The sequence below is a fragment of the Scyliorhinus canicula genome, chromosome 7 (genome assembly GCF_902713615.1).
Source record: "Scyliorhinus canicula chromosome 7, sScyCan1.1, whole genome shotgun sequence".
NCBI classification, from domain to species: Eukaryota; Metazoa; Chordata; class Chondrichthyes; order Carcharhiniformes; family Scyliorhinidae; genus Scyliorhinus; species Scyliorhinus canicula.
The window spans coordinates 59,706,289-59,720,923 of NC_052152.1; the positions used below are offsets into that span (position 1 = coordinate 59,706,289).

Sequence of the window (14,635 nt, forward strand, 5' to 3'; positions counted from 1 at the left end):
GATCAGGGGTTATGGGGAGAAGGCAGGAGAATGTTGATGAGAAAAAAGTATCAGCCATGATTGATAGATGGAGTAGACTCAATGGGCCGATTGGCCTAATTCTGCTCTGGGTCTTATGGATGAGCATGAGAATTTATTTTGCCTGAATTTCTATTCTCAGCCTGTCTTTATGTTTTTCAAATTAATTTTACAAGATGTGGGCATCGCTGACCAGGGCAGCATTTATTGTCCATCCCCAATTGCTCTCGAGGTGGTGGTGGTGGGGTGCCTTCTTGAACCGCTAGATGTAGGTAAAATGTAGGTAAACCCACAGAACTGTTAGGGAGGGAGTTCCACAATTGTGACCCAGCAATGGTGAAAGAACAGCAATATATTTCTGTCAGGATGGTGAATGCCTTGGAGGAGAACCACCAGGTGGTAGTGTTCCCACGTATCTGCTGATCATGTCCTTCTAGATGGTCATGGGTTTGGAAGGTGCTGCCAGAGGATCCTCGAGTTCCTGCACTGCATCTTGTAGATGGTACATACTGCTGCTGCCACTGTTCATCGGTGGAGGAGGAATTGAATGTTTGTGGAAGGGGCAACAATCAAGCTGGTCGAGAATGGTGTCAAGCTTAAGTATTCTTGGAGCGATGTTCATGCAGGCAAGTGGAGAGTATTCCATCACACTCCTGACTTGTGCTTTGTGGCTGTTGGATAGGCTTTGGGGAGTCAGAGGGTGAGTTACGCACTGCAGTACTCGTAGCCTCTCATGTGCTCTTGTAGCCACAGTACTAATATGGCTGGTCCAGTCAGTTTCTGGTCAATGGTAACCCCCGAGGATGTTTATAGTGGGAGATTCAGTGATGGTAATGCCATTGAATGTCAAGGGCTGATAGTTAGATCCTCCCTTGTTGGAGGTGGTCATTGCCTGGCAGTGTGGTGTGAATGTTACTTGCCAATTGTTAGCCCAAGCCTGACCAATTCAAGATCTAGGTGTTGACCAAAAAATACGTTGTGCTTGCATCAAGCTTATTTTTTAAATTCAAGTTGTGAAAATTTCAATTATATATGGACTTGGTGAAAGCAGTTGAAATCAAATAATTGTGAAATGGATTTATAACTCCCTGATGCTCCAGTGAATATCTCATTGGCATTTTGTATTCTAAATGTGAACATAATTTTCCTAAATGTTTTCATAAATTTACTTTGAAAAGTCACTCAAGCCAATAGTGTATCTAGCGTTGCTGACAACACAAAGCTAAGTGGAATGTAAGCCACAAAGACGACAGAAAGTGGCTACAAAGTGATAGGGACAGGTTTACTGATTCAGCAGCAAGATGGCAGGTAGAATATAATGTGGGAAAGTGCACTTTGGTTGGAGAAAAACAAAATAAGACATGAAACCTGCAAATATTGGTGCTGCGCATACTCAAGGAAGGAACACAATGTTAGTAGGCAGGTTCCACAAGCAATTCAGAAGGGATTCATGTTGGTCTTTATTATAAAGGAAAATTGGAACACAATGTACAGGGCTTTGGTTTATTCACACCTGGACCAGTGTTCAATTTGGTTCCTTTCTGAGGAATGTTATACTTGCATTGGGGGTGGTGACACGTTGTTTCGAGAGGTTGGTTCCCGAGATTAATGGGTTGTCTGTCTTATGCCGAGTGGCTGAATAAATTGGGCTTATATTTTCTGAAGTAAAGAAAAACCAGTTGCGATCTCATTGAAACATGCAGATTCTGAAGGGGGATGTTTCCCCTGGCACTAGACTCTAGAATACAATGCGCCAAACATTTAAGTCCGAGATAAGGAGAAATTTCATCCAGGGTTGTGAATCTTTGGAATGTTCTACCCCAAATGGTGGCGGATGCTCCTTGGTGAATATAGTTAAGGTAGAGATGGAAAGATTTTGTGGCCCCTCTGTGAACCAAAGGGGATGAGGAGCAGGCAGGAAAGTGAAGCTAAGGCCAATTATCAGCCATGATCCTATGAAATCATGGAGCAGGTTCAGGCCGTGCGGTCTACTCCTAATATTTTTGTGTTCTTATGATACATTAGCATCCACTGAAACAACAATGACTTAAAATGAAAAGAAAACCACTTAATGATTTGTTACACCAAATTATGCATCTATCTCTATATTTATGCTTTCATATTTATGTGCAAAATTCAAGCAGGTTAAACTTAGGAGCCCCCAATAATTTAGACAAAATAGTATCACATTTCCATATTATGACTGCAATCATGAAATCATACACACTACAAAATAATCAACTTATATGATGCAAAATTTTGTCAGCAACTCTGATTAAAACCAGCACATTTGAGAGAAACAAAATCAATACATTATTTTTCAATAGGACAGTAAATTTATTTATTAATTTGACAGTGCAACATTGTTTTTAAATAGAATCTTAGACAGTTCTTCCCACTTGTCCAGCCTCAACATACTGCAGCTGAAATAGAACAAAATAAGTGTAAAACTTCAAGTACCAGGATAGACAAGGGTAACACAATAGACGTAACATATTTGAATTCTCAAGGCACCTTCAATATGATACTGCATAGCAGATTCATGACTAAAGGAACATGTAAAAATAGCAGAATGGATAGCAAGCTGCTATAAAAAGAAAACAGACAGGGGTAAAGGCAGTTACTCAGTGACAAAAGAATTGGAACCAGTTTTCCATTACAATTAGTGCTTGGACCATTGGAGTTAATCATTTACGTAAACTGGTCTTCGTATGATATAAAAATATGTAGAAGTACCAGAAAAGAGGTAATAAAAAAAAAAAATTCCTGGAATGATATCAGAACTAGGGGCTAAACCCATCAGTAAAGATTGAACTGACTACGGCTCTTTTCTCCAGAAAAGAAAACTGACGGTGACCTGTTAGAGGTCTAAGATCATCTAAGATCAAGAAAGGAGGGGCAGCACGGTGGCGCAGTGGTGAGTACCGCTGCCTCACTGTGCCGAGACCCGGGTTCGATCCCAGCCCCGGGTCACCGTCCATGTGGAGTTCTCACATTCTCCCGGATCTGCATGGATCTTCCCCACACAATCCAAAGATGTGCATGATAGGTGGACTGGCCACACTAAATTGCCCCTTAGTTGGAAAAAAATTAAATTGGGTACTTAAAATTTATATTAAGAAAAAAAATAAGATCATGAAAGGGTTTCACAGCTCCTGTGCAGCATGAACATGGCCATAAACTGGGTTCTAAGCTGCGAATAAAATGTAATACTATGCAAGTGACTACGATTAAATATGCTAACTTGAGTAATTTAGGTGAACTGAAATTTTCAAGTAAACCCATTTAATTGGAACCTGTTCCTGTCATATTCTGTGGTCAATCGAGAACATGTAGAATCCCAGGCCAACGACACTTATGGCAGAGCATACACAAGATCACAGGCTACAAAGCAAGGCCAGGCAGAATATCTGGGGCTGGAGCATCCCCACCCGATGACCTGAACAAGTTCTATGCCCGCTTTGAGCAGTCAGCCAATGCATCAGTGCCACCAGCCCCAACAGCCGTGGACACACCCATGCCCACTATTACAGCCTCAGAGGTAAGAGCTGCCTCCTTGAAAGTGAATCGGTGGAAAGCGACGGGCCCCAACCGAGTCCCTGGGCGAGCACGCAGCCTGCGCAGACCAGCTGGCGAGTGTATTCGCAGATACCTTCAACACCTCACTCCTCCGCTCTGAGGTCCCCACCTCCTTCAAGACCACCACCATAATACCAGTACCAAAGACGACCAAGGTAGCCTGCCTCAACAACGACTGCCCGGTGGCCCTGACGTTTGTTATCATGAAATGCTTCCAGCAGCTGGTCAGGAGAAGAATCAACGGCAGCTTCCCATGCGGTCTCGATCCACTGCAGTTGGCACAATACGCAACCAGTCCACAGCAGATGCGATCTCCCTGGTTCTACAATCAAGACTTGAATACCTCGACAACCAGGACACCGACGTAAGACTGTTCATAAACTACAGCTCCGCCTTCAACACATTTTTCCCAACAAGACTAATAACCAAACTATGCAATCTTAGACTTGACCCCTCCCTATGCAGCTGGATCCTTGATTTCCTCACCAACAGACCACAATCTGTCAGGATAGGCAATGGAACCTCCTCCACAATAGTCCTCAACATCGGGCCCCGCATTGATGTGTGCTCAGCCCTCTACTGTACTCCCTACACACACACACACACACACACACACACACACACACACACACACACACACACACACACACACACACACACACACACACACACACACACACACACACACACACGTGTGTGGCAAGATCTAACTCCAATTCAATCTATAAGTTTGCGGATGATACGTTTGCGGTGGGCCGTATCTCAAATAACGATGAACCAGACTACAGAATAAATCACTTGGTTGCATGGTGTTCCGAAAACAACCTCTCTCTGTCAGAAAGACCAAGGAAATGATCATCGACATCAGGAAGCGTAGCACGACACACACCTCCATCTGCATCAATGGCTCCGAAGTGGAGATGGTCATAGCTTTAAGTTCCTGGGGGTCACCATCATTAAAGTCTGTTGTGGTCCACTCATGTTGATGCAACAGTCAAGAAACCCCAACAACGTCTCTACTTCCTACGGAAGCTAAAGAAATCCAGTGTGTCTGCATAGACTCTCACAAACTTCTACAGATGTGCGATAGAGAGCATCCTATCTGGCTGCATCACAGCTTGGTATGGTAACTGCTCGGTCCAAGACGGTAAGAAACTGCAGAGTGTGGTGAACTCAGGTTAACGCATCACACAAGCTTGCCACCCTCACATTGATTGTGTATACACCTCCCGTTGCCTCAGGAAGGCAGACAGTATTATCAGAGAACCCTCCCCACCCACGCATTGCCTTCTTCCAGACCCTTCCATCAGGCAAATGGTACAGAAATCTGAAGACGCACACATCCAGGCAAAGGACCAGCTTATTCGCCACAGCTACAAGGCTCCTCAACGACTCCTTCTCAGACTGATCTGTTCCCCGTAAGAACACTATTCACGACGCCCTATGCTGCTCTTGCCCATGTATTTGCTTTGTTTGGCCCCTTGTTCCCTACTGTAACCAGTCACTGTTTGTCGATGTACCATTTGTCAATATACTCTGTTGATTATTTTTTTGTCTACTATGCAAGTAGTGTACGTTCCCTCGGCCGCAGAAAAATACTTTTAACTGTATTTCGGTACACGTGACAGTTAGTTAAATCAATCAATAAAACATTTCACAAAAAGTAGGACCAAATTTCAGCTTTAACATCAATACAGTAAAAGTTCTGATTATAACCCATCAGTAAAATGGCCAAAGTATTATCCAGGTGTTGTCAAACGCATGAGGGGTTATGGAAAAGAGGAGGGGGGGGGGGGGGGGGGGGGGGGGGGGGGGGGGGGGCGCAGCGGGGGTCAGAGAAAAGAGAGGGGTCCCGGCGAGTCTTGTGCCCAATCTTCTCATTCTGAAATTTTCTCATCAGCCCCCTGTTCAGAAAATAATGGAATTGTGGCCTCAAAAAATAAAATGGTTGGACATCCTCACCGATTCAAAGAAAAACATAATGAAACAAAAGCAAAATAATGGGGATGCTGGAAATCTAAAATAAAACCAGAAATCTCAAAAAATCCGATCAAAAGCCACTCAACCTAAAACACTCTCTCTGGCCTACTTTCCAGCATTTCTTTTTTTTTGGCTATAATGAATTTTGACAGTTAAATACGACGGTGCTGCAATCACAAAATCCATCGCTATGCCAAAGAGCTTGGGCAGAACATGGGTGTTCGTATCAGTCTCTCTAATTACGACTCAAGCATTTTAAAGGGGTCTTCTGCATTTGTCTTCTGCAGACACATGATAAACAATCCTGGTGGAAGCTCAAGAACTGGAAAGAGTAATATTCGGAGTACAATCATTTATATTTAGCGTCTTTGACATTATGAAACATCCCAAGGCACTTCACAGGAGCATACAAGACAAAATATGATTCGGCCACATAAGGACATATTATATCAGATAACCAACGGCTTGGGAGGAGGCTTTATGGTGCGTCTTAAAGGAGGACAGTAAAATAGAGTGGCATAGCTTTTTTAAAAAATTTAGAGTACCAATTCATTTTTCCAATTAAGGGGCAATTTAGCGTGGCCAATTCACCTACCCTGCACATTTTTGGATTGTGGGAGCGAAACCCACGCAAACACGGGGAGAATGTGCAAACTCCACACGGACAGTGATCAAGAGCCGGGATCGAACCAGGGACCTCGGCGCCGTGAGGCAACAGGGCTAACCCACTGCGCCACCATGCTGCCCTGTGGCATAGGTTTAAGGAGGGAATTCCAGAGGATGTGGCCCCAAGTAACTGAACCAATTATAAATGGGAATGCAGAATCAGGAGAGGGCAGATATTGGAGGGGTTCTTTTTCCCTTTATTCTTTCATGGGGTATGGATGTCATAGCAAGGCAAGCATTTGTTTCTCATCCCTTAAGGCCCGCTAAACCAGTTCAGAGGGCAGTAACGAGTCAAAAACATCTGACAATTAGAGGAATGCAGATATCTCAAAGGGTTGTGAGGTCGGAGGAGATTACAGACATAAGGAGGGGCACAGCCATGGAGGGATTTTAAAACAGTGATGAGAATTCTACAGTCATGACGCTGCCTGATCGGGAGCAAATGTAGGTCAGTGAGCGCATGGGTTGTAGGGGAAAAGGACTTGTGAGTTAAGACAGAGGCAGCTGAGTTTATGGAGAGCAGAATGTAGGTGAACAGCCATTTGTGTTTGAACAGTCGAGTTTTGAACTATTAAAGGCACACAGGAAGGTTTCAGCAGCAGATGAGCTGAAACCACCTGTTATTATGGAGGTGGAGATGGGCAATCTTCATGGTGCCTGAATTAAGAGGTCAGAGGCTTGTCTTATGACCAAACGTGACACCAAAGTTGCAAACAGACTGGCCCCATTTTGGGCTGTTGCCAGAGAGAGGGATGGATGAAGTTGAGAGGAAACAAAGATTGAAGCAGCTCCAAACACAAGTGGCTTCATTCTCCTCAATATTTAATTGGAGGGAATTTTGGCTCATTCAGCACTGGCTGCCTGATCATTTAATCAGGAGTGCGGAGAATCTAAAATCCCACTTCTGTTCACCCACGCAATAAGGTTAAAAAAAATCTGTAAAATTCCAGAAATGATTCACCGACAGGTTTTTACATCACTGTTGGATTGGGTGGGTCAACATCAAACTATTTTGCCAACATAAATATTTGTTTCATTTTCCAATTAAGGGGCAATTTAGTGTGGCCAAACCACCTACCCTGCACATCCTTGGGTTGTGGGGGTGAGACCCACGCAGACACGGGCAGTGACCCGGGGCCGGGATCGAACCTGGATCCTCAGTGCCACGAAGCAGCAGTGCTAACCACTGCATCACCCTGCCGCCCCATGATCAACGTAACTAACCAAGTAAACTAAAACAAATAAACAAATTAAATAGAAAGTCCCTTAAAGGGAAACAAAACACAATTATACTTCACAGATAGCGAGGAAAGCCAGCATGTGGCGTTGTGCCTAAATCTGTGACTGAACCAGGAACCTTCAGATCTTCAGGGATCTCCTCTTTTATTAAGCTGCAACAATGGCATCAAATTAATTTCGAATTTAACACCAAGAAATCATTAGGAATCTCTTAGATATTCAATCAAGAATAAATTTAACTCCATGAATTTCACGGGATATGGCTTTTAATGTGCTTTTCATCATTTAGCACCCAAAACCATATACACAAGTATCTGTGGCCCAAACATTGCCTTGTATCATAAGCTATTAGTACTTGTACTGTTTTCTCCTATTTAACTCAATTATATTTTGAGGCTTTATCTCCCTACATCTCCAAAGAATTTTGAATCTGCATCTCTGCATCAATCCTTGCACATCCTTCAGTGCCTAAATTTATCTTCTCACTCCAATTATTTTCTGAAAATACGGTGCTTCAGTTGCCAATTAGCAAGCCACCAATTAAACAGGCTAGAATTTTTTATGAACGCGAACAGTGCTATCCCACACAGCAGAAAGTTTTTTTTGAAAGAGTGATATGTTTATGGGAATAGAGAAAGAAAACCCGACAGCTGCTGCAAGGGTTGCTTTTGTTTTTTTTGTCAAAAAATATATCAGGGGTGGAATTCTCCAACCCCCCCGCAGGGTCAGGAAATCGCCCGGGGCCAGCGTAAATGCCGCCCCTGCCATGGCAGGAATTCTCCGCCACCCGGGAATCGGCGGGGGTGGGAATCACACCCCGCCAGTCGGCGCGCACCCGCTGTCAGGCCTCTCCCGCCGACGTGGTTTAAACCACCTCTGTGCAGGCGCGAGCGGGCCCCGGGGGGGCGCGGGGCGATCGGACTCCAGGGTGTTCCTCCACGGTGGCCTAGCCAGCAATCGGGTCCCACCGATCGGCGGGTGGGCCTGTGCTGTGGGGGCACTCTTTCTTCCGCCGCCGCCAAGGCCTCCACCATGGCGGAGGCGGAAGAGACCCCGTCCACCGGGCATGCGCCGGTGGTGACGTCAGCGGCCGCTGACGACCCGGCGCATGCGCGGACGCACGCCGACCCGCGCATGCCTTTCGGCCAGCCCCGACGCCGGGCAGCATGGTGCCAAAGTCCATTGGCGCCCGTCGGTGGAGCGGGAGCCACTCCGGCACGGGCCTAGCCCCTAAAGGTTCAGAGAATTCCGCACCTTTGGGGAGGCCCGACGCCGGAGTGGTTAGCACCACTCTGCTACGCCGGGAACTTCCGCCCCGCCGGGTAGGGGAGAATTTTGCCCCAGGTGTTATGAATTTGTATGTGAAGTTGAAAATATTTGTCACAATGCAAGTTGTTGCATAGATGTTTAAAAAGACAGCTTATGGATTCGACTTCCAGTTCGCGAGCGGAGCGGCTGCAAAAAAAAAAAAGGGGGCTCCCGCAGGACAACGAAGTCGGGGCTTTTTTCAGGGGGTCTCCGCAATGGGAGGCGGGAAGGGGAAAAAATTCAAACTCGCGCGAAATCAGTGGCAGGGGAACTGGGCCCTCGACAGCGGAGCGATCCGGCGGCATCAAAGAGAACAAAGAGGCCTCTCTCCCTCTCGACCCTGGGTGAGTGAGGGAAAAAGGAAGGAAAAAAGAACTTCTGCAAAAACAAAACTCTGAAAAGAAAACTTTTAAAGGGAGAGGAGGGGGGTGGAATATTATTATTTTTTTCTCTTTTTGCACTCTTTCTCGCACCCAAAACAAGCCCACCTGAGAAGAGTTTTATAAAAGAGAAAAAATGAAGTGGTAAAGGAGAAGGGAGGAGAAGAAAAAGGGAAGAAACAAAAAAAAAAAATAGGGGGCGGAAAAGAAAAACAAGCGGAGAAGAAAAGAAGGGAAGGGGGAGAAAAAAATGCCAGAAGGGAGCCAAATCAGAGGGAGAAGGGGCACCAAAGGCAGACGGGGCAATGGGCGAGCCGGTTCAGACGAGCGAATCAGCGCACAAAGCGGCAGAACGGAAGTATCGCCGCATCAAAAAGAGGTGCACTCTCCCCCAGGGCCAGGGGGGAGCTGGAACTGGAAGGCAGCCTTTACCGAGGCGCTGAGGGAGCATCAGCAGGTAAACAAGGCAGAGGCGAAGGCGGACATAGAGACCGCAGTGCAGGCAGCAGTGGCCAGGGCTCTGACAGAGGTGCAGCAGGCCCTGGCCAGATTTGAGGAGAAATTGGATGCCCATGGGGAAAAACTGGAAGCCCAGGGGGCGACCATTAAGGAACTGGAGAAAGCAGCGACTGACATGAGCGACCGGGTCACAGCCCTGGAGAGGGAGGTGACGAGACTGGGCACAACACAGGGGAGCCTGAAGGGCAGAGTAGGTGACCAGGAAGACCGCTCGAGAAGGCAAAATGTCAGGATAGTGGGCCTGCCAGAGGGGATCAAGGGTAGAAACCCCACCGCATACGTGGCCGAGATACTGGGCAACTTAGGTGGGGAGGAAAACCTTTCCCAACCCACCAGAAATGTACAGAGGACACCGGTCGCTGCGCCCGAAGCCCAAGGCAGGAGACCACCCGAAAGCAGTCATAGCTAAACTGCACCGGTACCAGGATAGGGAAACAATCCTGCGCTGGGCCAGGAAAAATAGAGCCTGCAAATGGGAAGGACACGCCATTAGAATTTATGAGGATATTGGGGCAGATCTAGCCAGGAAACGGGCAGAGTTCAATAGAGCGAAAGCAGCTCTTCACAGGAGCAACGTGCGTTTTGGTATGCTGTATCCAGCGAAACTCTGAGTCACATACCAAGAAAGAGAATACTTCTTTACAGCCCCTGCTGAGGCAAACAAGTGTGTCGAGGACCACGGGCTGGAAAAATGCCAGGCCCCCCCCCCCGCCCCCGCCACGGCAAGAGCACCCTGAACAAAGAGCAAACCACTGCCCGAGGGACCGCTCCAGGTGGGAGGCCAGGCCCCAGCACGAGGGAACGAGAGTAATGGAGATGGGACAGCAAGCGAGGGGGATACAGGGTAGGATGGGGGAAGAGCGGGCAGAAAACCGCAGAGGCCAGGCAGGGGAGAAGCGAGACAGTAACTCCCGAGAGGGGGGCCACCGTAGTAGCAGGAAAGCTAGCGCTGGGGGCACGCAACAAAGCAGGGCCTCAGCGCGCCCCCAACAGGGGGAAGGCGCCAGGCAGGGGATGGGGGGGACCACCCATCAGAGTCAGGAGAGCAAAACGGGGATAGGGCAGGGGAAAGAGGGACAAAGGAGGGGCATACGGGGGGAGGATGGAAAAGGGAGAGTCCGGGGGCAGGGGGTGCACAGGGAACGAGAGACCGGGGAGGGGGATGCAGGGAAGGAGGGACAAACTAGGCTAGAAAAGGAACAGGGCTACAAAGTGCCACAACCAAGGGCTCGAAACAAGGAACCGCTGCAAGCACCCACCCAGTACGGTCTCTGGGCGAAGGGAGACCCCAGAGTGCAGGAGACTACCCGCGTGGCGGACGCACAGTGGGCGGCCATGGCGGGTGCCCCCTGGACAAAGGGAAACCCCGGAGTGCAGGGACCCGACCGCATGGAGAGAGCAGCGACAGTGGCCATCCTGGACGGCACCCTAACAAGGGGAAAACCCGGAGGGCAGGGCGCGTCCACCAGATAAGTATGGTTAATCCCACAGGAGCGAGGGGGCAGAAGCCCCCCACCAGGATAGTCACCTGGAACGTAAGAGGACTCAACGGCCCAGTGAAGAGATCCAGAGTCCTCACCCACCTAAGAAATACGAGGACCGACATAGTCTTCCTCCAAAAGGCACACCTGAGAAGAGCAGGACCGACTGCAGGTAAGAACGGACGGGGTGGGACAAACCTACCATTCCTGGGGAAAACGGTGCTTCCAGGGAATGACAAAGTGGAAGTCTCCGCAATTGTGATATCAGACCACGCTCCACATTACATGGACGTGCGGCTAGAGACAGGCAGGGCCCAGCGCCCCACATGGAGGTTGGACGGTGCCTTACTAGCTGACAAGGCCTTCGGCGAAAGGATAGCGCGGGCCATAGCAGAGTACACGGAGAACAACCAGAACGGGGAGGTCTCACCCTCCACGTTCTGGGAAGCACTAAAGGCCGTACTAAGAGGGAAAATCATCGCTTTCAAAGCGCAAAGAGATAGGGAGGAAAGGGTGGCTAGGCAGCAGCTGGTTGACTCCATACTGGAGGTAGACCGTAAATACTCCGAGGCCCCGACCGTAGAGCTCCTGGAGGAGAGGAAAGAGCTACAAAGGAACTTTGACCTGCTCTCCACCAGGAAAGCAGTGCACCAACTCTGCCAGGCGCCTGGGACCCTGTACGAACACGGAGACAAAGCCAACCGCCTGTTGGCACACCAGCTGAGAAAGCAGGCAGCCACCAGAGAAATTGCACAAATCAGGGGTACCAGAGGCACATTAGAAACAGATCCAGAAACGATTAACAAAACCTTCAAGGCCTTCTACCAAGAACTGTACACCTCAGAGCATCCGGGACCAGACGGATTCCCGGCAGACTTCTACAAAAGATTTGTGACAGCGCTGGCCCCGCACCTGCGGGAGATGTTCACAGACTCACTAGCTAGGGGCACACTGCCACCCACGCTAGCACAGGCCTCAATCGCACTGATACCTAAGAAAGACAAAGACCCAACGGAATGTGGGTCATACAGACCCATCTCACTGCTGAACGCAGACGTCAAAATACTGGCCAAAAGGCTAGAAGACTGTGTACCTGAGGTGGTCACAGAAGACCAGACAGGCTTCGTCAAAGGTAGACAGCTTACCTCGAACATCAGGCCCCTGCTAAACGTGATAATGACCCCCTCCGGGGAGAGAACACAAGAGGTTATCGTCTCCCTAGATGCAGAAAAGGCCTTCGACAGAGTCGAATGGAAATACCTCAAGATGTACTGGAGCGGTTCGGGCTTGGAACAGGGTTCACCTCCTGGGTACAGCTCCTATACAATGTTCCCATGGCGAGGGTACGGACCAACAATACCAACTCCCAATACTTCCAACTGCACAGGGGCACCAGACAAGGATGCCCACTGTCCCCGCTGCTGTGCGCCCTAGCGATCGAACCACTGGCAATCGTGCTCAGAACAGCAAAAAGCTGGAGGGGGATCCGAAGGGGAGGCAGAGGGCACAGTCTCACTCTATGCAGATGACCTGCTCCTCTACAGTCCAGATCCACAGAGCAGCATGGACGGAATCATTGCACTCCTGAAAGAGTTTGGAGCCTTCTCGGGGTACAAACTCAACATGAGCAAAAGCGAGATCTTCCCAGTACACCCGCAAGTAGGGGGGGCAGCACTAAGGGGGCTGCCGTTTAAACAAGCCGACACAAATTCCGCTCCCTGGGGATCCAAATAGCCCATGACTGGAAAGGGATCCACAAATGGAACCTCACCAGAGTCTGACGGAGGAAGTAAAAAAAGGACCTGCAAAGATGGAACACACTCCCACTCTCCCGACGATTAAAATGAACGTACTGCCCACGTTCCTCTTCCTGCTTAGATCCTTTCCGATCTACATCCCCAAGGCCTTTTTCAAAGCGCTGGACAAACTAATCATGGCGTTCATATGGGTGGGTGGGTGGGTGGGGGGATGCTAGGATCCCAAAGAAGGTCCTACAAAAAAACAAAATCCAAGGGGGGGGCTAGCCCTCCCGAACTTACAATTCTACCACTGGACGGCGACGGCCGAGCGAATAAGGGGATGGATCAAGGAGCCAGAGGCCGAATGGGAGCCATTCACACGACTGTTCCGGGACCTGTTTGTGGCCAACGAGCCCCCCCCCCCCCCCCCCCCCAAAAAAAACAGTCACCTACTTACGTGTTGTAAATAACTTTGCCAGGTGTACAGAGCTGCTGCTGTCGAGCTGGTGCACAATACCCTACCAGTTATTCTATTTCATTTTTTATTGTATTTTTTTTTGTTTCTTATCCTGTGTACATAACCCAATAAAAAAACATTAATAAAAAAAAGACAGCTTATACTGAATTACCATTTACTTTAGGATGAAACGGGTCTGATACATCTCTGTTTACTCAAACAACTTTCTCCAAGAAATTAAGGCTCATGAATTTAGAATGAAATATTGCACCACAAGCAAAAAGAAAATACTTACATGGATCTCAAATTTCCAACCACTCACAGCCTCATCAGTTAGAATTTTTGTGAAGGAAATTGTGAGCCCATCACGGAAAAATCGTTGACATGCTTCACTTTTAATATCAAGACCTTGAAAATAAAAAATAATTACACCTCGTCAAAATTACTGAGAATGTTTGTTATGGTACGAAACTTTAACAGGTGGTCAGAGAAATATACACAGTAATACATACAAAAATCCAATAAATGGGATTATACAGATAAAGGTTTCAAGATATCCGGGCCAACACACCTCTAAATCAAAGTTATATGATGTTGCTCCCTGCCCAATCTGGAATACTAAAACAAGCTGTACAAGATTTGGACTTCGCCTAACACACGCAAAAATGAGTCAATGCCATGCACTTTGTTTAATTGCAGGCTTCTGAATAAATTGTAAGGGATTAAGATTTGAGGCAACAGGCTCAGACATTTGCATTCTACAATTTTTGCTGCTCAACTTGAATCCAAATAATTTCTTCATGAAGCACTAAGTAGTTTTCAAGTATCTTTAGTACATTTGGAACATTCAATTGTTCATTTATGAACAGGTGATCCCGGTGTATCAAAATATCTGAATGACTGATTCCTCAACAATACAACTGAAATGAAATGAAATGAAAATTGTTTATTGTCACAAGTAGGCTTCAAATGAAGTTACTGTGAAAAGCCCCAAGTCGCCACATTCCGGCGTCTGTTCGGGGAGGCTGTCACGGGAATCGAACCGTGCTGCTGGCCTGGTTGGTCTGCTTTCAATGCCAGCGATTTAGCCCTATGCTAAACAGCCCCATGCTGAAATTACAAAAAATTATAACTTAGATCATTTCTGCAGAAAAGAAAGATCACAGTGCCCCCCCCCCCCCCCCCCCCCCCCCCCCCTCCCTCAACTGCAGTATTTTACAAACAACTTATTTTCAAGATAATGAGGATTTGTGAAAGTTTTCCAGTTTT

The 14,635-nt window shown here is 47.7% G+C and overlaps 1 protein-coding gene across 5 annotated transcripts in view; it reads right to left on the reverse strand.

The window, feature by feature from the left end:
• The window catches only part of usp9 (ubiquitin specific peptidase 9), a 379,823-nt gene that overhangs the window by 260,694 nt on the left and 104,494 nt on the right, over window positions 1-14,635 (reverse strand). For all 5 annotated transcript variants that reach the window (XM_038802114.1, XM_038802113.1, XM_038802112.1 and 2 more), the window contains exon 5: window positions 13,662-13,774. In XM_038802114.1, the coding sequence (XP_038658042.1) occupies window positions 13,662-13,774 (113 nt within the window). The remainder of the gene's footprint in view (window positions 1-13,661; window positions 13,775-14,635) is intronic.